The following is a 22,489-nucleotide window of genomic DNA, read 5'->3' on the forward strand; positions in this document are numbered from 1 at the left end:
TGCTGCCAACAGCAGTGGTTGAGTGCTCCCCTTTCTCCAAAACCTCGCCAGCATTTGTTGTCAGTTATTCTGTTGATCTTAGTCATTTTTAGTGGGGTGAGATAAAATTTCAAAGTTATTTTAATTTGTATTTCCCTAATTCTAAGGATGCTGAACAATTTTGAGGTATTTATTTTAATTTATGTTATTGAGAACTATTTGGATTCCTAGTCCATTTTAAACTGTTTTCTGAGTTTTTTTGTATATTCTGGATATTAATTCTCTGTGAGACTGGCAGCTGGCAAAGATTCTCTTCCATTCTGTGGGGGTCTTCTTCACTCGATTGTTTCCTTAACTGGACAGTATTTAGTTTTATGAGGTTCCAATTGTCCATTGCTGGCCTTAGTTCCTTGGCAAATGGAGCCCTGTTTAGAAATCCTTTCGTACACCTATGTCTTATAGAGAACTGCCTATGTGTTCCAGCAGATTTAGTGTTTCAGGTTTCAAGGTGAGACCTTTGATTCACTTGGACCTAATTTCATTCTTATGCATGTGAAAATACAGTTTTCCTGGCACCATTTGTTGAATATGTTATTTTTTCTTCAGTGTATATTTTTCTTTCCTCTTGGTCATATGATAGGAGGCTGTAATTAAGAGTGATCTTGCTTGGGTCTTCTATTTTATTCCATTGGTCTGCATATCTGTTTTTGTGCCAATACCATATTGTCTTCATTATTATGGTTCTACAATATAGCTTGTAGTCTAAAACAGCAATTCCTCCAGTGTTCTTATATTTTGCTAAGATAGATTTGGCTATCAAAGTCTTTTTTTTTGTTCCATACAAATTTTAGATATTTTTTGTTTTTGTGAAGAATCTTTCAGGTATTTTTGGGGGTGACTGTGTTGAATCTGTAAATTGCTTTTGGTAGGACAATCATTCAGCCATTGCTTGTCTTTTAGGGGTTGGGGGCTGGCCCTTATTGCAGAAGACACTACACACTTAGGACATATGACTTGGATGACTCAAGCTGGTACTGACCTGAAAACCTCTTTCCTGTGGTCCTGCTTCCATAGTTTCAGAAAATACTTCCAAGGGAGGCAAGCAATTAAAGTATCCCAGTTAGCTGCAACACCTATGAACCTCAGCAATTACCAGCATAAAGGTGCAAAAAGTGGCAACAGCCAACAGTAGTCTAATTGGACTTACAGAATACACAACCAGAGGGAAATCATGCCTAGTACTGGAATTCTAGCCAGTTTTCCAGGGTTAGTGAGGCCATGGACCTTAGAAAAGAGCCCACTAATACCACATTGCTAGATCAGCATAATTCCTTATACCCACAGGTAAGTAGCAACTACCCCTCACTAAAGAGCTTCTCTTTATGGCAAATGGAGATCATCACAGAATATCACAACTGGACACAATGCGGAGATCACAAGAGATATTGGGGAATCCAAGCCCCACTAGATATATCTACATTACATCTCCCGTATCTATGGCTCAGGAAACATCTTAGAAGAAGAAATGGGAAGAGCCAAAACACCAGCGTGTCTCCTAGAAATGACCTCATAAACAAGACTAGAACAATAGCAATATCAATGGACATCCTATGGGAAAAGTTTGTGAGCTGCCACCCCTCAACAAAGAACTACAGCCAACTATTCACCACTTGCAGGAGAATCTGACTTTCTCAGGGATGGGACCTCTTATTGGTTGCTCAATGCAGAGTGAAAACTGAAACCATATACACTCAAACAACATAACAGACTCACCAGGTTGTATTTATTTATATTTGTGCACACACAAATATGTAACAAATACAAGCAAAGAAAAGGAGCCTATCAACTCGAGTACACAGGAGCATGGGAGGGATTTAGAAGAGGCTTCCTGGGAGAATGTGGAAGAATGGAAGAAGGCAAGGGTGATGGAGAAGTGATGTAATTCTGCTTTGATTGAAACCATTTAAAAAGAAAAAGAAAGGAAGCTAGTAATCCATGAAGAGCAAGCCAACAGGCACTGTCCCTCCATGGTCTCACTTCAGTTCTGCCTCTAGATTCTTGCCTCGAGCTCCTACCCTGGCTTTCCTTATAGCTGTAAGGTGAGATGAAACTTCACGTCCCAAATTGCTTTTGCGCTGTGTTTTATTAGCAGAAATCAAACAAACATTGATTTCCCACTTAGCAAGATATAATATCAAGAATGATCTCCTTGAATTTCTTTTCGACATCATTAGCTCATTTTCTACATGTATTGGTTACTGGTTACTTTTGCGCCTTACATTTGTTATGGGATGCACATTTTACATTGCTCCTGCTGCCCATGTAAACTGTTCACTGTTTACCCTATTATCACTGTGCCCAGGTTCATATAATTGTGCTTCAGGTGCAGTATTCCCCTTCCTGAAATGGAGACTCACCTTGTTCTGATTATTTCTGGAATTGCCATATCCACTTAGGATATGGTGTTAGAAATAATCATATAACTTAGTTTGAACAATGAGTGTGTTACATGTGAGCATGTCTCTGAAAGATGAAACTACTGATGCACTACCTGACCTGGCCACCCCTCTCCTTTGAATTTTAAATAAAAGAGCAGGCTGCATTGAACACAGAACCAGCAAGCAATAGGCATGTTGACAGGCAGACAGACAGACAGACAGACAGACAGACAGACAGACAGACAGATAGATAAACAGACAGACAGATGGAAAGGCATATAGGCCTACAGACAGAATACTGCCATGAATATGGACCAGGCAGACCCTGTGTGACTTTAGGGGTCATAGACTTTGAAATGGGAGCTGACTAAGGGCTTCTTAACCCTGTTGAGATCAGGCCAATCATCAGCCTCTAGAGCCTCATGGTGCTACATACTCTTCTCTATTTATTTAACATGCAGACGGTTTAGACTAGAACAGAGACAGAGCTCCAGTATTGAGAGGCTTAACCATGACAGTCACACCCCAGCCCTGCTGTCCTGTTGCCACATGCCTATATATCTCTGCTCCTCCCTGTCTTCTCCCACCAGCCCTTCGAATACTCATGCATTATCTATTCTGGATGGACTCTGCCTCTCTCTTACTGTGTCCCAAACCTCTCCACTCTGGCTGATCCTCCCTGATCCTCCCTGAGTCTGACTAAAGAGCCCCCCTTCTTTCTAAACATGTAGGAAATGCCTCCTTCCTGTCCCACTTGCAGAGGGTCCTCCTCCTCTTCTTGCCTGCTAGTCTGATGTCTTCCTCAGTCCAATGCCTATTTTCCCAGGATCATCCTTTCTCAAGCTGTACTCATGCCCAGGAATGTGCACCAAGGACCCTGCTGCTGTCTTCCTTCTGCCCTGCCTTGGATACATCATTAAATGTTGTCACACTGTCCCTTCCCTCATGCACTGCCTTTTGTGGTGAATGTTCCTCCAAGGGCATCCCACCCTCCAGCCATGGGCCAGTTCCTTCCTGTTCCCCAGGCATCAGAGGTTCCATACTAATGTAGGCACCATCTCAGTGTCCACTGAAGCATGTGAGCCAGTTGAGAATACAAGTAGCAGGAAGAATGGGAAGAGGAGACAGTACATGAAAAATCCACACATCTATAGGTTTCAAAATTAATCTACCAACTCGAGAAAATATAGGAATCAATGCTAGTCTTGTGGATGTTAGGGGGTGGGATACCATGGTGTTAGAGTCTGTGTAACTTGTGTTTGTGTGTAGGTTTTAAGAGAGCATTACTGTGCAAAATGGCTAAAAACCACTGTATCACCATTGGCCAGCAGGATGTCATTTCAGTTCTCAGCACTTGAAGCATCCTAGCCCCTCCAAGCCCAGACCATGATGTAGGGTTTGCTCACACAGCCTCACAGTTTCTAGTAAGGCTCAGAAGCCAAGAGAAACCCAACGTCACTGTGCCCCATGATACAAAGCTCATTTTCAGAGATGCTGTCACTCTTTCAATTGGTTGATGGAGGGGTGTCTATGTGTTAATTTCATTGGTTAATAAAGAAACTGTCTTGGCCCCTTTAATGGGACAGAAAATTAGGTAGGCGGAGTAGACAGAACAGAATTCTGGGAGAGAGACGGCAGCCGCTTCAGGCAGTCACCATAGTCAGTTGCCATGCCTCTCCTCTCTGAGCCGGACGCAGGTTAAGATCTCTCCTGGTAAGCTACCCCTTGTGGTGCTACACAGATTACTAAATATAGGTTAAAGCAAGATGTGAGAATTAAATAAGAGGCTGAAACTAATGGGCCAGGCAGTGTTTAAAAGAATACAGTTTCTGTGTAATTATTTTGGGTAAAGCTAGCCAGGTGGCGGGAAGCGGCCCACCGTTCCATCTACAATTGGTCATCTAGATAGGGCCCCAGCTCCCCACTGACAACAGTAGGACCATGTAGGCTGTAGACTCTAGCCTTGTCCTCCTAGCAAGGCTGAGACTCTCAGTGGTGCCTCTTCTCTGGCTTCTTCAGACTACTATTCATGACCAGGCACAATGTTATGCAGAGTACAGACAGGTGATTAGACATTGATAATGTTCTAGATTATCGTATAACAGTTCAAAGGTGATCAATTTGTCTTAAATGGTAAGGAAGTTTGGGGATTAGTTATAATTCAGAAGTTTGTTCTCAGATTTCATCTTTGATGGTCCAAAGAACATGCCCATGTCTCCTTATAGGGAATAAACAACTATATCACAAGTCACATTGCAAGGGCATGGATTTTAAAACAAATGAAAAGAAACAAAGCCAAGGCCTAGTTTCTGTCTCCTTTCTGCTGTGTCATAGTCTAGGCTGCCATAAGCCACAGAGGAGCATTGGGCACGGCTCAGAGGCATCAAGGGAAGCATGATGCCTGAGAGGTGGACTTTCAGAGACAGTGGCAAGATCTGTGAGTTTTCCATGAGCTAAGTGGATCTAGATCTGTGTGGTATTGGTTGCTGTCTTTCTGCTCTGGACTGTGTCTCTACCCCAGCAAGATACAAAGGAGAACCGTACAACAGCAGTGACACCCATGGTCTCAGTCCCTTTTTATGTCTCTCTCCATGTAATTCCCTGCTCTCAACAAGATCCCATCAGTCACAACATCTACCTGTGGAGCATGCTATACTCTTAGCTATACTCAGACATAGCAAAGAATGCAGTCTGCCAACAGTAAGTCAGAAGTGAGAGCTAGGGTACCGTTAATACTTTGAAGAAGTCTATTTGTAGACTTCATTTTATAGATGGAGAAATAGTTGCCTACCTATCTCAGATTTCCTCACTGACAAACACATGACTACATGCAGGATACACTAGTCACTAGTCAGGGGTAGCAACCATTCTCAGAGCTTATTTTGGGGGTTAATATGTTGGTGATCCAAATTCTCAGTAACTGAGGTGTTTGTGGCTCATGCAACTATTTCCCACTGTCTCCCCATGATAAAATGGAGGCTAGAGCACCATATCTCCTGGTCTGAGGCTTAAAGAGGTAATCCACTGGCAGAACTGGCCATGGTGCTGATGGTGTGTGCTAGGAGGATGAGGTCCACAATGGGTTCATAGCCACTGTTTCAAGTTTAATGAAGCTGCCCAGGGGCTGGTGATTCTCTTTCCCACTGTCTCTGGGGACTGTAGGAAGGGGTGATCAACCAGAAGGCACAAGTATTGACCTGGAGAAACAGGCTCTATATCATCCCTCAGTAGCCATGGGGACTACTTCCAGGATCCCAGGACCTAAAAATTAACAGCCGCTCAAGTCCTTTATGTAAGTGTTGTAGTATTTGCATATAGCCTATGCACATCCTTGCATATGCTTACATCATCCCTAGGTGGCTATGCTAGCCAGGACAATGAGAGCTCCGTGCAATAACAGTTATGCTGCATTGTTTAAGGGGAAATGACAAAAACCATCTGTCCATACTCAGTACTATTTTGCACTGAGTCTAGCTGAATGCAAGGGCAAGGAACCTATGAACATTATGAGGACAGATCATATACACAGGATGATTAAATCATTCACAAATTAAGGACTCTTAGCGAGCCGTGCGGTGGCTCAGTGTGTAGAGCGCGTGCGGGTGCGTGCGCCTGTCCGCGTGTCCGCGAGTTCGAATCCCGTGTGTGTTGTGTGCTGCTTGTGCTGACCTGGCGCGCGCGTGTATAATCCATGCCGCGTCTTGTGGAAAAAAAAAAATTAAGGACTCTGTTTACCTTACTCAGCAAAAAATTTACTTTCCTCAAAAATGACCACTTCTCTCAGCTGAAGGCTCAGCCAACAGGTTTTCTAGTGCTGAGTGGCTCCAGACATAGAACCCTGAGTCTGAAATGAAGCTGTGTTCCTCCCACAGATTGCAGGATACTGAGATCTGATGATTAGACTCCAAGTAGTTCCACCTGGGAGGGTGGAGTGGCACATCTGAATGTTCATTAGCTCATGGCAACAGAGTCTTGATCCCCACTCTGTAACTCCTCCTTCACGGTCTTGGTGAAATCTGGTTCAGTGCCTTAGGGTTAGAAGGGAGATCCTGAGCTTGGGTTTCTACCTGTCAATGAAAGACTGTTCCAAAATCTTGGGAGAAAATGTCCTTGTCATTCAAGGAGTCATGATAGGTAACAGGCAGACCATGTGCGTCCTTGTTGAAGTAGGTGTGGCTCTGTTGGGGGAAGTATATCACTGTAAAGAGAGGCTTTGAGGTCTCTTTTGCTTAAGCTTCACTCAGTGTCACACAGACTCCTTCCTGTTGCCTTCTGGTCGAGACGTAGGCAGCACAATATCTGCCTGCATGCCACCATGCTCCCTGCCATGATGAAAATGGACTGAACCTGTAAGTGAGCCACCCCAATTACATATTTTCTTATAAGAGTTGTCATACACCATGTATCCAGTGGAGCAGCTGGATCCATCTGAGACAGGCTGCAGGCTACATTCAGGTCATGAAGATCAGTAGTCAGATATACAGAAACAGACTGTGAATGCTGGCTGAGGCTAATGGAGGATGAAAGGCAAATTCCATCTTAGCTGCTACAGGAGCCACACCTCTTAAAGGGAGTCTAACCTTTCATGGGGACATGACATCTTCTGGTGATTCATTTTCTCATGGGATCATGGTCTTTCCTGAGGACTAAGCATTTCCGGACAACATGTCCTCTTCTGAGGACATAGACCCTCCAGGGATAGACATCCTCCTGCGGATGTAATTTTTCTTGAGGATGGAAGAGATACCCTGAGAAAGGAAGAAGCTATGTACCCACCTTAGGGGAAAGCTGATTTTCAGTAGTGAGGTCTGTGTTGTCACTGTTCCCATGGAGATTACAAGCCCAGACCAAGGGCAATTGCAGAATGAACATTGTTAGCCTATGTGTACCTGTGTGAGCCTGTGTGAACCTCGAGGTTGATGTTGGGCATACTCAGGAGCTATTGAGATTTAGCCCACAGCCACTTTGTTGTCCTTTCTCCTAACTTGTTCACCTTATTTTAAAAAGAAGAACTAACTGTTCTTTCTAATGGTGAAATGTACAGGAAGAGAATTTTATTTTAAAAGTTCATTATAGAATTTCTGGGGTAAGGAAATAATCAGAGATATAATTAATAATAATCATATTATCTCTCTAAACATTCTATACATGGGCAGAGTTTATGATTATGATTTCTAAGCAAAAAGGCAAGTGAGTCAGAACTGGCAGTCTTTGCTTTATTATAAAATGTTCTGAGGTCATCCTTGTGGGTTCCTGGGAGTTTCCCTGGTACAAGGTTTATCCAAAACCCCATGACGGCACTCTCTATCAAAATATCTATCTCCTTCATTACTTTCCCCCTCTGTCCTGTCCCCAACTTGACCATCCTGATCACTCATGTTCCCACCTTATACTGACCCCTGTCCCTCGTTTACCCAGGAGATCTCATCTATTTCTTCTTTCCAGGGAGATCCATGCATCCTCTTTAGTGTTTTCCTGGTTACCTAGCTTCTCTGGAGCTGTGGATTATAGCCCACAATGATGACCCCAGCTAAATCTCCTAGCAGTAGTTGAGAGGGTACCTGAACTGGCCTTTTCCTGTAATCAGACTGGTGACTATCTTAATTGTCATCATAGAGCCTTCATCCAGTAACTGCTGGAAGCAGATGCAGAGACCCACAGCCAGTCTCTGGACTGAGCTTTGGGAGTCCAGTTGAAGATAGGGAAGAGAGATTATATGAGCAAAGGGTGTCAAGATCAAGACAGGGAAAGCCACAGAGACAGCTGACCTTAGCTTGTGGGAGCTCATGGACTCTGAACTCTGGACTGACAGCTAGGGAGCTGGCATCGGATTGACCTAGGCCTTCTGTATCTGGGTGACAATTGTGTAGCTTGGTCTGTTTGTATGGCCCCTAGCAGTGGGGCCAGGACCTGTCTTTTTGGAAACTATTCCCTATGATGAGATGCTTTGCTCAGCCTTAATGCAAAGGGGAGGAGCTTGGTCCTGCCTTAATTTCATATGCTTTGTTGATTCCCATGGGAGGCCTTACCCCTTCTGAATGGAGACAGAGCAGGGGTGGATGGGAGGGTAGAAGGGAGGTTGGGGAGGAAACAGGAGGAGAGGAGGGAGGGAAACTGGTTGGTATGTAAAATAAAAAATGTGAAAGAAAAACATGTTCTGATCTTTGATTTTAAACTTGTGCCTGTCAGAGCACCCAGATCTAACTGTTAGCAGACCCTACCAAGCCCTGCAGAAGCCAGTCTGTGCAGGGGCCCTCTAGTGTCTCTAGACATTGGTGTCCTGACAGGAAAACAGATGGTTTTCCAGGATTAGAGCCTGAAGGACTGTTGGACATGGCATGACCTAGAGTCTCCTGAGTAGCTGTCTTCAGAACTCTGGGGAGATGGGGAAGAGCTCACCAGAAATCCTGGACTTCCAATATGAACCTGGAGCATTTGCAACCTTTCTGTGGAGCATCTGCATCCACCACAGAGAGCTGCTGCAGGTAGGAGAGGACCAGGGAGGCCAGCAAATGCTGCTCTCTGGAGGACTGTGCTGCCTTTGTGTGCGACTCTTGACCTATCTTGGCAGGTAATTTATCTCAAGATAGATTTTTATTTTTAAGGCAAAATTTATTTTTATTTAAGGTTCCAGAAAAATCAAGATAGACTCTTAGAAAGGAAGAAGGGGACTCTGGAGGCTGAGGCAAAAGATGAGGTGTCTGGGGCCTTGGACTGCAGAGTAAGGCTCTGTCTCAAACCCCCCCCCACACACAAACAAGACAATGGGGAAACAGGGTATCAATCATTCCCTACTGTCCCAACATAGCACAAGGTTAAAAGACAAATGGTACAAATGAAAGTATTATTTTCTAAGGACCTAAAATATGATTTTGTGTAAGCACAAAAATAATTCTTGCTACTTGATTTGCCTGAAAACTATCCTAAGGTCATTGGGGTCCCTGGGAGCAGCCTTTTGTTTTCTAGGCCTTTAATAAAAACCCTGGTCCCATGTGAGAAACCCATTTGTAGACTTGCTTTGTTCCTTCTTAGGACCTTGAGTTGCTAGTCTGAAATCTATACTGTGCATCCCTGAGAAGCGAGGTGGACCAGTGGCTCTCAGAGTGTACTGTGCATCCCTGAGAAGTGACGTGGACCTGTGGTTCTCAGAGTGTACTGTGCATTCCTGAGAAGTGAGGTGGACCCATGGTTCTCAGAGTGTACTGGCAATGGTTATGGTAAGTTTTGACCTTCTCCAGGGCCTCTGCTTTCCTCCTGGCAGTTCACAGCCCCTGTCCTGAGCCAATTTTCACCTGCTGTACCCAGAGCCAGAGTTCTGGTTTCATTACTCCCATACAGGGCTGCTCATATACAAGGCCAAAAAAAGGAGGCTTAAGGACAGGCAACCTAGCACAATTCCCAGATAGGACACCTACACAAGGAATTTTGTCACCTGCTGGGCCACACAGCTAATCCTGGTATGATTCCCAAGGAATTCCAACATGTTACGGTGAATATCTTAAGTGTGTGTGTGTCTGTGTGTGTGTGAGAGATGGGGGGAGAGAGAGACAGAGAGAGACAGACAGAGAGAGAGACATAGACACACACACACACACACACACACACACACACACACACAGAGAGAGAGAGAGAGAGAGAGAGAGAGAGAGAGAGAGAGAGAGAGAGAGAGAGAGAGAGAGAGGCCTTTTGAGCCATGTCTGGTTAGTTTGTGCTTTCGCTGGGTGACCATCTTCACGAATTGCTCCTCTGTCCTTTCATTTTCTGGTTTACATAGACTTCCAGCTTTAGGGTAGTATTTCTCAAAGGAAGGACTTTAAGAATCTGTAAAAAATAACCTGTTCCTGAGCAGTCCTTTTCTGTCTTTCTTCTCTTTTGACCTTGGAGAGAATTAATGGTTTATTGCAAAGCATCAAGCCCATATGTGAAGTTTCTGTTGAATCAGGAATAAGCGTGACTGGTAACTGAGTCTGTCTTCATAAGGCAGCTTCAGCCTTAGGCTCCAGTGGGCAACTGTGATTCCAGCTCTCTGCCACACCATGGGTGGAGGTAGCTCCTTGCCTAGCCTTTTCAGGTTGTGCACAGCTGACTTGACCTTGCTGCCGTAAACATTTCTCCTCACCACGGGCTGGCCTTAAGCTTGACAAACCATGTGCCTTTTACCCTATGAAGCACAAGCCTTTTGATGTGAGGGGAAACAGAGACACGGCGGCCTGAACTGAGTGTGGCCTATAGCGAAATGAGCCAATGCCTGTGTCTGTCGGAGCTCCTGCTGGAATCTGTACTGGGTGAGCCCTGGAACCGATGTCCATTCTGGGCAGGAGTCATAGACAGTCTCTGTGGGATTCCTCCTTCCACTCCCAAGACAACTATGGGTTACCATTAGGCTGTTATTGGTCAAGGGCATTCATAGAGCCAGAGGGCTGGTGGTGTGGTCTGTACCATCAGGTGTAAGTATGAGGAACCCTATTAGGAAGAGTGGCTACAGGATGCTGGGAGGAGAGGGTATAAATATTCTTAGGAATATCAAATAATATGGAAGAAATGTGTCTACTTGACACAAGTGCCAAAACCTCTCTTCTAAATTTAGCCAAAGTGTTCCTTTATTTGAGAGCCAGGTGGGAAAGGCATAGCAAAGACATCTTCTTGTTCTCAAGTGAACTGTGACCATATAGATTGCTCTGGGCACTATGCCAAAGCCTTGAGTGCCTTAACACCCCCTCAAAGAGATTCCCGGCACTGTCAACTTATCTCTTTCTTCTTTCATATGTAGCTAAGTCTACAATTTTTGTGACGTCTATTTATATTTCTTGAACTTAATGTATTTTGAAGCCAATGATGATCTCCCACATAGCCCCCATGGGAGAACCTGACTATATGTGACTGGGATACCCCCTGGAACACAAATCTGAGGAGAAGGTGAGCAGCTGAGGCGAAGTTCAAGCTGCTGCAGGCAGAAGAGCTGGGCTTTCCCCTGGCCATGGCTCGTCTTAGGTTCTCAGGCACCTGAACCTGCGGGCATGAGTTCCATCTTGTGGAGTGGGTTCTAAATCCAATTAGAGAGTGATAAACTCAATGACAGCTTTGTAGATTCTTTTTGTCTCATATTGCTTTGCTAGGGCATTTTTCATCTTACTGTCATACTGGTCTTTTGAATGTATGTTTTTGTGGGTTATCTCTGTCTGTCTGTCTCTGTGTTTTTCCACTGTTTTTTTTAAATAAGAATTCTGGTTTGTTTGCTTTTTTATTTGTCTTTTAGTTTTCTAAAAAGAAAGAAAGAAGCCACTGAGTTGGGTGGATGGCACAGTGGAAAGGATCTGGGAGGAGATGGGGGAGAGAAGCCACTATCAGAATATATTCAATGAATTTTCAATTTAAAAAAGACAAAAAAGAGCTATTCTTGACAAGGCTCAGCTTGGGCAGTGTGTGCCTAGAGCTCAGCTGGAGTCTGTCCCAGTGCTCAGGGTATCCTGATGGCACTGTGTTTGCCATAATTTCTTATTTCAATGAGTCTCTGAAACAACCCAGTATCTAAAGTGTTTAAAGTGTGGAGACTGCAATTTGGAAGAATTACTCATTTTGACTTTGGTCCATCATTTCCATTGCCTTTTGCATTGAAATATTTTGACTTTTTAATCCATTATTATAAATTTATTCTATTTGAAGAATCTCTGAAATGTTTAATTAAGAACAAAAATAGTCCTTTAAAATAGACAAAATGCACGAGGGATCAGAAGCTGGGCCTCACACAGGCAGGATTTAATTATAGCCCCCTCAGAAGCACCAAATGGGACTGAGGAGTTTTTCAGTGTCTCAGGAACTCTGGAAACACTTCCTGAGTATGATCTAGGAGAAATCAAGGAGAAGAGAGGTCTTGTTTTGTAAGGACACATGGGAACCTCTTGCATTCCCATCAGTCTTTCATTGAGGAGAGCTCTGAATGTAGGCTCCCAGAGATCTCCGTACACAGGAGCTCATGTACAAGAGAATGAAGGCTTGAGCGAGTGTCTGGCCCGGACCTCCAGGGAATTGCACATGGGGTTAGGAAGATAGTGACAATGCAGTTTAAGGACACCGCTCAGCACCCATGAAGCAAAGTCCGTACACAGGCTCTCAGGGCAGACGATCCCATCTAGATGTGGATCCGAACTCTACATCCTCACAGAAGCCCTGAGACTTATGGCTGCTTGATCTGCCCACACAGTCCCTAAGCAGGTGATGAGTCCCAGTTGACCAACATCAGGGGAGCAGAGTCAAAGCCCTGCTCCATGGCCATCATCTCAGCTTTAGATAAGAACTTGGGACACTCAGGACAGGGCTTAAGAAACCATCCTTCAGAATCAGCGCTTGAGCTGAGAGGATACCCCACTCCTGGAAGGCCACAGGGCAGTTTTCTAGAGACAACCCACCGGACAGCCTCAGGGCAGTTTGGGTCATCTCAGGAGTTCAACATACACTCACGTCTTCTGTAAAAACATGCTTCAGGTCTTACTCCACATGAGCAGGACCATCCGAGCTCTCAATATCCTGATGAGAAAGGGGCTACTAAGAACGCAGACCTGAAGGCCAGGCTGCCCAGAGCTTTGTCTTTGTGCTCCTACCGAAGGCCCTGTGGAATCAGGGGCCATATTTGTGGGATCCAATGTATAAAAGGGTGTGAAACACTAAGCGTCACTTGGCAGCAAGGTGACACCGAGGATGGTACCATTAACAAACGGGGCAGAAACAACTATTTCAGGGATTTGGAAAATGAGGAAGAAGTGGAGAAGTCTGAGAATTCGGGCCTCTAGTCACACATGCAGAATGCAGGCGACCTAGGGATGACACATCTGCTTTAGTATTCTCTCTGCACCTCCACTTCAACTGCATCCAGAGTAGCTACCATCTGTCTGCATTCTCTGGGCTCGTGAGCTGACTCAGGTTAGTGATCCTCCTCTTGAGGTTGCTCTCCAGGATATGTGGGTGTTGCTCAGTGACATGAAATTCAGAACAATCTGTAATCACTGAGTCCAGATCACACAATTGTCCTGTGTGCTCAGCGGCATGTTGTAGTTCTAGGGGGGCAGGTACCACCCACGGCTTCACCAATAATCACAGCCACAGAGAACATGGGATGCACTTGTCACAGAGAGGCTAATGGTAGTGATTATGCACAACAGAACAGGTGGGCAGCACCACCGTGCCACTGTCCAGAAAAGAAATCTGCTTTCTCAGAGTGGCACCAAGTGATGCCACACAGCAGAATCAGGCCATCATGGGGGACAGGAAGGTCATAGGTTCCCTCTTCCCACATCTGACCAGGGTTTTTACATTTGCTCCTGAGGGCGTAGTAGGTCAGAAATAAGCTGGCATCTTTTCAGATGTGAGGAATCCTGGCCTCCAACACTCTACTAGTTCTTCCCTCAACATTGCTTTGCTCTGCAGGATGCAGTGCAGGCCCCTTTCCATAGTGTTCTGACTGTGCTAAGGGGCTGGAGTCCCAGCCAGCATCCCAGCCCAGAGCTGAGACTACCAGTAACAGGGCTGAAGAGGGAAGGAGGCCAGTGGTTGCCCTCTCTAGTGGAAATGTCAAAGCAAGTGTGGGGAGCAATGGAAGGCTATAAAATCAGACAGATGAAGGCCAACAAATCAGCCTGAGTAATCCCCCACCCCCCCCTCCCCGTGCATGGAATCAGTGCCATCAAGCTGGAGTGAGAAGCATGGTATCTTGTCTGGCTCACAGAAAACATGCAACTCTGTGGTTGCCATGCTACTAACCGCCGACCGGTGTGTAGTACTGTCAACCAGTGGAACATTCTCAGACATGGCATTTCTTTCCTTGAGTTTCACAATCTTTTGGCTTTGAATTATAAATCTTAATAAAGGAAGGAAAGCAATTAGTCTGGGGAAAGGAACAAGTGGGTCAACTCTCAGAATCAGCACTGCTAATACGGCTGATGGGAGGGCATTTGTGACAGACAGGAGGCAACTTGAGACGTCAGTGACTGTCCTGTGCCTGGCTATTTACTGACTCTCTGTAGTGTCATACAAGGGATGCAGAGTACCTTACTGAGCAGTCGGCATGTATGCACATACCTAACTGTGGGACTGCAAGGAGCTAAGTCCTCCCCGCAGTAAGAAGATGACCCAGCCTGAGGAGGAGGATGAGGCAAAGATTAAACACAATGACGGTGCTGCAGAGATGCCCAAAGCTGCCAGAGTTTGTGGAGCCAAGCAGAGGTACAGGACTGACTGAGTGTGGATGCACTCCCACGAGGAATGCCCATATCACCAACAATTACATTCTTACAGGAAGATCTACTCTTGAATGTGGTACTCTTAATCTTAGATATTCCTGGGTAAGTTCTGTAGCTATGTCTGGAGAGACTCTTGGCACTTGGCATGAGTGGCCTGGGGTAAGACACCAGGCTACACACACAGCCTCTGAGCTGATGAAGATATCTGGCACTCTCTCTATGGGATGTCCTATCTATGGGCTCAGACTAAGAACTACTGAACCAGCTCCCCAGGAACCAGTTGGTGACAAAACTGTAAATGGGATGAAAAGATCCAGATAGAAAGGAGGATTCATGGCTCAGAAGACCCCAGAAGCGCTAGTCTGTGGCAGGTGTGACTCCCTCACAGGAAGCTTTACCACCAAAACATGCTGACAGGCAAGGAAAGCTGGCCTTCCTGGGCCTCCAAAATTATGCAGAGTCAGCAAATCCCAAAGGCCACAGCAGCTCAGGGGCCAAGTGGGACTGGAGAAGCTGCGCTGCTTCGGAAAGGAGACCTGTGGAGAACGCGTCTGCGCGCAGTGTCAGCGAGAGGAGCTTTATGGCCGCGCACGCACCTACCTTACTTTCATCCTCGGGTGCGCTGTAGCCACAGGCATCTATGAAATCTGGAAATGTCTCCGACCACCCATCACTAGTGCAGTTTTTGCTTATGTTTCCTGGAAAGTAAATTTCAGATGTTTGGTCCTTGAAAGATAGCCTTACGGTGCAGGGTGTTAAGACTAGTTGAAGCTGAAGCCCTAATCGGCAAGCGACTGAGACCACCCAGAAGTCCTTCCTCAGTTGCCCTGCATCGTTTCCTCTCTGAGAAGTGCCTGCCAGGGCAGGGGAGACACAAGTGGACACAGTGTATCACCAGAGAGTAAAAGCAGAAGCGAGTACTAACCACAGTTGCTGAAACTGCAGAGCTGCTTCTCTGCTGCCTAGCCAAGACCCTTAGCACTTTCAGATTCTGTGTCTGTTAAAGTGGTGGTGGCCAGGCCCAGGCGCTCTGGGCTAGCTTTCTTTAGCTTTCCATCCTTGCTCCCCTTTCCATCTGGTCTGCCCCTTACCCTTCAATGCCTAAGAAGCAGTGTAGTGCAGCTTTCATGTGGCTCTCAGTTGGAGGAAAATACGTGCCTGAGATTTAAATAGCAAGAAACATCATATTTGTGGTATTCCTGTTCTCATATTTATGGTAAATTCACAAATGAAGCATTCACTCTATTTACAATGTGGCAGGTGACCACACAAAGCAGAAAGAGTATGAAGCTCTGGACAGACCTGGTGGGAAAGGAGCAGACAAGGACATTAGTGGCTTAAAGTGACCAGGTCAGATTCTTATTCCAGGCCCCCAGGACACATGTCTTCCACCTTCGTGGAGCTTCTGTCCCTTGCCCAGGCCACTCATAGGACCCACAGAGTCTAGGACATTTCAGTTTAAGAAGGGTCTTCCTTTACAAACCTCTTTATTCTCAGAGTGCACTTGAGAGGCAGGTGTGGTTACCATTGCTGCTCTCATCCTACAGCTGGGAGACTAAGATCCTGGAGGCCGGGTAATGTTTGAGCCTGAGCAGGAGATAAAGTTTCTGAGACAAAGGTGCTGCAGTATTTTCTACATGGTGAAGGTCACCTGTTCACTGGTACCAAGCAGTCAGCAGGCACCAGGAACTCGTCTCTTATCTGGTAATGGGCATTAGCAGTTCCTTCTAGGCTGGTGATTCTGAAAGCAAATCCACAGTCTCGGGGAGACTCTAGGTTCCCATCTCCCATCGCCTTCTCTGGGGAACTGCCGGTATCCTTCTGGAGGACTCTGACTCAGGCCACACCTCACTTATCAATATTCAGGATGAACTATCTCTTGGCACTCCTGGCCACACCCCTCAGGGAGCTGTTGATGTCTGAACCTGATGAGAGCTTCTGGAGGACAGAATCTTGAGAATGGCTGAGCTCCTCTAACGCGACCATGAATGAGCAATGCCGTAGGTTAGAGACACAGCTTCCCTACACAGTCAGTAGGAGACCAAGCCTCCTCTCACCGCTTTTCTCCGTTTCATTCCGCCAAATTCCCACCTTTAAGCATCAACATTCTCATTCCTTAAAGTGTTTTTCCCCATAGTATCTGGCCAGAAACAAAATTTCCAGTTTTCCAAAACATTGTACTTCCCTTGTTCCAGTTATGTCTCCTAATCTGTACTTTTCTAGGCAGATTCCTCCATGCTGTGAACACATAGATCCTGAGCCATGTATGAAAAACGCATGAACACCTGGATCCTGAGACATGTATAAAAAACGCATGAACACCTGGATCCTGGGACATGTATAAAAAACGCATGAACACCTGGATCCTGGGACATATATGAAAAATGCATGAACACTTGGATCCTGAGACATGTATGGAAAACACATGAACACCTGGATCCTGAGACATGCATAAAGGACAATATGTCACAGTGGGGCTGAGGTGGCTGCAAACTGTCTCGCTAACCTTACAACCTGTGGGAATCTCTCTCAGGCCAACAGTAACCTTGTCCCCTTCTCCTAATCTCCAGTACCACTCACACACGATTTTCCTGCTTTAACTGCGGAGAGCATGTCACCCAGCCTTTCCTGCCACATTTGCCCTGCTTGCCCATCCAGACTTCAGCAGATGAGCTACTCCTGCTTCCTTAAAAGAAAACTCTCCCACCATGAGCCAGATGTTCTCCTGCTCCCTAAGCACCAGGGAGCACCTAGCTACCAAAGAAGCAAGGCCCAGCTTCTTGTTACTGTGATGGAAAAGCATACCCTCAGATACAAGCATCTTTGAGCCCAGGAATCAATGCAGACATCATACCTGGTCTGCTGTAGAAGTTGCTGAAAACTTTGGGGCAGGGCACTGTGACAGTTTCTCCAATGTCTGCAGGACGCCAGCATGTGATATTGTCCCAGACACCACTGCAGCCTGGAAGGAGAAGCCAAGAATTAGGTGCAAATCATGGGCCATGAGAACACACTGCTCAGAAATGGACAGGAGGATGAGTGACCATCTAAATGCTCCACAAGAAGGAAACTGCTCGTTACATAGCTGTCAAAGCATTTTTCTATAACTCCCAGGTGCTGTTGAGATAGGAGTAGCTTGGGTGCTCATCTGGACACCTCTGGAGAAAGCAACAGGCCTGTGGTCGAAAGAATGTGAATAATTAATTCAGTGTGCACTGTGTACTTTTAAAACTTTTATTTCCTTTTAAACTGACAACTAATAATTGTATATACTTACAGGGTAGTAGCTGAGATGCTTTGATACAATGTGTACATTGAAGGATGGGCAGACATTTAAAATTAATTGTCTTAGCGTTCTGGTTTAAATTAACTGTAGTCACCCCTCTATGCAATAGGTCACTAGACCATGTTTTTATCACCCAGTTGAAACTTATTGCCATCTACACAGCACCCAAAGTTGGACTTTGGTGACACCATTCTGCGTTTTGCTCCATGAGACAGACTTAGATTCCACATAGGAGAGTTGGGTGGTTTGTGTCTGTCTCGGCCTGGCATATTCTACTATACATTGCATCAGGTCCTCTGGGCCCATCATAATATGGTAAATAGCATAAGTTTTCTGTTGTATAATGCTGAACAAGATCCCACTGTATCTTTGCACCACATTTTAAAATAAAAGAGAGAGTGATTACTTTTTTTCTGATTTGCATGTTCGGTGTGGTAAACCGGGCTCCTCATGGTATTGGGTCTTGTGGAGACCTAAGTCTGGACTACTCCAGGGGGAAGTTAATGGTCTCGTGAGCTGAGCCTGGTTAGAGCAGGGTTCACCAGTCAAATACCTTAAATATGTCCAGACACCTAGGGCACTGAATGATACTTTCCTTTGGGCTTCGGCTGGCTGGGTTTATTGATCTGGTTCTTCCTGTGTAGTTTTTCTAGACATCCACTTGGGAGATCTACTATACCAGCATTTGAGGGGGCCAACAAAGCTGGGGGTACTGAGTCAGTAGGTCTTCTGACATTCTATTAGCTCCCTTTATATCTTCCTAAAGGGATTTTTATTAGTTTTATAGAGGCATGAGCTTCAGCTTTGCTTCCTTCATCTATTTTCCTGCTCACTGAGGTTAGGAGCAGGCTCCGCAAGCCCAGCAGTGATTGTGGGTTCTGTCCATGGCAACCTGGGCTTGTCCATGCTCATGCTGGGCTGTGGGCATGGCCTGATGTGCTTAGGCATTATTCCCCCTAGAATGGATTGTCTTCACCCCAATGGGGTCATGTGAGCTGTATGGCTGAGAGAGGCTCCTTGGACCCTTCCTCCTTGGTTGTGACCACTGTGTGCAGCCAAGGATGACACTAGTTAACTGGGGTAGTGCTTCTGACAGGACAACAACATGGAGGGACATCTTCCTTCCAACATTCAAAAAATCCTAAGTTTTAAATCACAGAAGCAAAACTTCTTGCGGAAAAGAGGCAGGGCAGGCTTGCCCAGACAATGCTCACGACAAACTCAGTTTGTACAGCCTTGTCAGTCTCTTGTCATCTTGCAATAACTGCAAGGGCTGAGAAGTGAACGCTCCCATTCTGACAATGTTCAAAGACCTTTTGACCAGCCCCTGGGACTGGATACTTAAAAACCTTCCATTCCCATCCCTGAGTCGTCACGGACCATTCTTTGCAGTTCCCACATGGCTGTCCACACAAGCTGTCAGAAGTCCTCCTGAAGATGATATTCAGAGGATTCTCTACTGCCTAGCAGCAGCAGAAACACTCCTGGGTGCCATTTTCCTGCTCTGGGAGGCGGATGAGCAGGCCACAAAAGTCTTGGAAATGAAGTTAGGAAACATGCCGATGTAGCAGATGGGGTGGGGGGGGGGGGCGTGCACCTCACCTCAGCATTCCCCCTTGGGCACGTGTCCCATCTGAGCAGTGGGGTTGTGAATGCACAGTGCTTTCATGTGAGAAGATGAGAAGGGTGCAGAAGAGAGAGGTCAAAAAGTCATGGCCACTTACTAATAGGAAGGAAAAGTGGTGAGGGCCTCGGTCATGGCAGCTCAGCTCAACCAGCTCTTGATGGAGACATGAGATAAGGCCAAGTTTTTATTATAGAAAGTGTTTTTTCCCTTTGTCTTACCTCAGAAGGAATCAGACAAAGTACTTCTTGTACCCTGGCCATTCCTTGCACAGAATTTGCTGTGGCCAGAACAGCCATCTGGCAGGACACAGAATTAGAGCTCCTCTTGGATTCTATGGATGTGCCAGGCTTCCTAGGTCATGATCCAAGGAGGAGAGCCAGGAGCAGAGCATATCCTCTGGAGAGTACCCTGTAAGTCCTTCAGACTCATGCCTCCAGGAAAACATCAAAGGGACCCCCCATTTTACATATGATACAGCCGTACAGTGGCTGAGCCAAAAGCCCCGGTGGCTACTCGATGCTGCAGCCTAGCATTAGCCTGCTCAGAAGCCCCCTCACTGGAGCTGCCTCGGTGTTATCCACGGATTGAATGCTGCAATGGCCCTGCAGGCCGTCTTACTGGGGCAGCTTAACCTTGAGGAACACATAAGCAAGCTTCCAGATAGCTTTCTCCTCTCAACAAGTACCCAAGATCCAGCTGTCATCTACAACCCTCCCTTCTCCTGATGCATCTTCCCTGCACCATATTGTCCATATACGGGAGAAGGACATAGCATTGCACAAGTACCACCTACTCATGAACTGCAGACAGGGGTGCAAAGGGAAATCTCAGATCTACTAAGTCCTGCTCAGGGCTCTGTCCCTTAGGGCCTTTATCCTGGGTCCTCCATGGGTCCACTCATCACCACAATCTCACACATACATACATGGAGAGAGGTCATAGGACTTCATTTTACAAGGAAGAATATCATTTATTGTCGTCCCGTGTAACCAGGTTCTCACACCTGTCATGTTATGTGTGTGTAGAATATGGTTATTTTCATTGGCAGCATGATATTCCATAGTCTGATTTTAACAGTTAAATCCCCATTTCAAGTCCTTAGTATCCATTATGTTTATGAAATGAGTGACAGGAAATATAGTATTAAATAGAGAAGAGGGATAAAACGAATGCCTTTTAAAAGGAATTGCAGTTCTTTCCTAGTTGAAGGATAATTTTGAGAACACTAGTTGAATATGTGAAGAATCAGCACAATCAACAAAGAATATGTAGAGAATCAACATAATTCTCCTACAAATAGCAAATTCAGGTACAAACCATTAATAGATACTAAAACAGATAATGTTGACTGCTTCTGAGACCCTGTCAGTAAGACAACCCAGGAAGAGAGCCCATACTAAGACACCCACCAATGTTCATGTTTGCTCACTTGTGTATGGTATACCTGTTCTATGTTTCACCTTCCTGGAGCTCAATGGTGTATAGAACACTGATTTAGGGCTCCTCTGTGCGGGGGGGGGGGCATCTTTCCAGAATTATCCTGTGTGAGGCACACCTGCCCAGGGCACACCTGCCCAGGACACCCCTTCTTGGGAGTTCACTTGTGCAGGATATTTACTGGGGTCTCTTGTGCAGACACACCTGTCCAAGGTCCACCTATGTTAGGCACAGCTGTGCAAAGGGCACCTTCCTGGAGCTCACATGTGCAAGGTTCACTTGTGCAGCCCCTTGTCTTTTCCCCAGTGCCTGTTGAGTGAGGAGGTTACAATTTCAAAGCAACAGAGTTTCAGAAAAACTAATCATCATTTTTGCCCTCAAACCTACAGATCCTCTATGCCTGTCATCAACTTAAGAGACACAGAGCAGGATGGAATTGGAAATTGAATTGGGAAAGATAATTTTCACAAGTGTTTTGTCCTCCCCTGAACTATGCCAATCTGTTTTGACCTGAATTGTCTCAGACTCCTGCTTGTTGGCCTCACAAAGACACTATGTTGTCTTGTTAAGGAGGGTGCTCGTTTCTCTGGACTGTGCTCACAAAAAGTAAATTCTCAGTGGTCTTCCGAAGGAGCCCTGGTGAAGAGGAGCAATGCAGGGTCAGGACGGCTGCTTCCTCTCTTGACTGCTCAGATCCAAAGGCCATAGGGTTGGCCTAGGCTGCTGACAGTGTAGAGACCAAATCCTAACTGTGTGGAATATTTACCCTCAGCCTAGTTACATCTCCTGGAGCCTTGCAGGCTCAACTGAGGTGTGACCCACAGACATTTAGCAATGTTTTCATCATTACTTCACTTTGGCTTGCAGCTCAGAAATCTTAAATAATACCACTTTTGGGTGCCTAGTGTTAGTGGATACTTGTGCCCTCCCCCTGAGCTGACCATGCAGAGCAAATGCATTAACTCCTGAACAAGCAGCATGGTTACAGATATGGATGTTCTCTGAACAGCTGCTTCCCAAGCTGCCAAACTGCGGTGCAAACTTTTCTCCAAGTTTGAACACTCCTGTGTGAGGGAGAGACTGATGGAGTCCCTTCCCGTAGTGATACAAGCAGTAAGCAATTTCTTGGTGTTGCTACCTGAAAACTGTACAGGGAATTCCAGTGTTGCTGTTCCACTCATGCTCCATAGTGAATCCTAATAAACTTAGTGGTTCATCAAGCTGGACTTCGGTGGAATGGCTTCTTCTGCCTGTTGTTGGTGCCCTATCCAGGGTAACTATGCCTGTTCACAAGGTCCATACAGGCAGTTTGTAACCAAGGCTTTCTGTCTTAGTGTTCACCGTACACAAGGCTCCAGAGCAATAAATAAATCTACACAGGAAGCAGGATGTGGACCACCTGGGTCCGGATTTTGCAGCTCCTAGGAATGTGAGTGTAATATGCTGGCTTTCTCTGTACTTGCCGGCTGCTCAAGTGGCTAACTAACAA

At 45.8% G+C, this 22,489-nt stretch overlaps 1 protein-coding gene across 1 annotated transcript in view; it reads right to left on the bottom strand.

Annotated features, from left to right (window-relative positions):
• Positions 1 to 22,489, bottom strand: part of Vipr2 (vasoactive intestinal peptide receptor 2) — a 77,263-nt gene that overhangs the window by 44,376 nt on the left and 10,398 nt on the right. Inside the window, exons 3-4 of the mRNA XM_038336880.1 lie at positions 17,505 to 17,612; positions 15,251 to 15,348 (exon numbers count right to left, since the gene is read on the bottom strand). Of these exons, the coding sequence (XP_038192808.1) occupies positions 15,251 to 15,348; positions 17,505 to 17,612 (206 nt within the window). The remainder of the gene's footprint in view (positions 1 to 15,250; positions 15,349 to 17,504; positions 17,613 to 22,489) is intronic.

Source organism: Arvicola amphibius, chromosome 7 (genome assembly GCF_903992535.2).
Source record: "Arvicola amphibius chromosome 7, mArvAmp1.2, whole genome shotgun sequence".
In the NCBI taxonomy this organism is placed as follows: Eukaryota; Metazoa; Chordata; class Mammalia; order Rodentia; family Cricetidae; genus Arvicola; species Arvicola amphibius.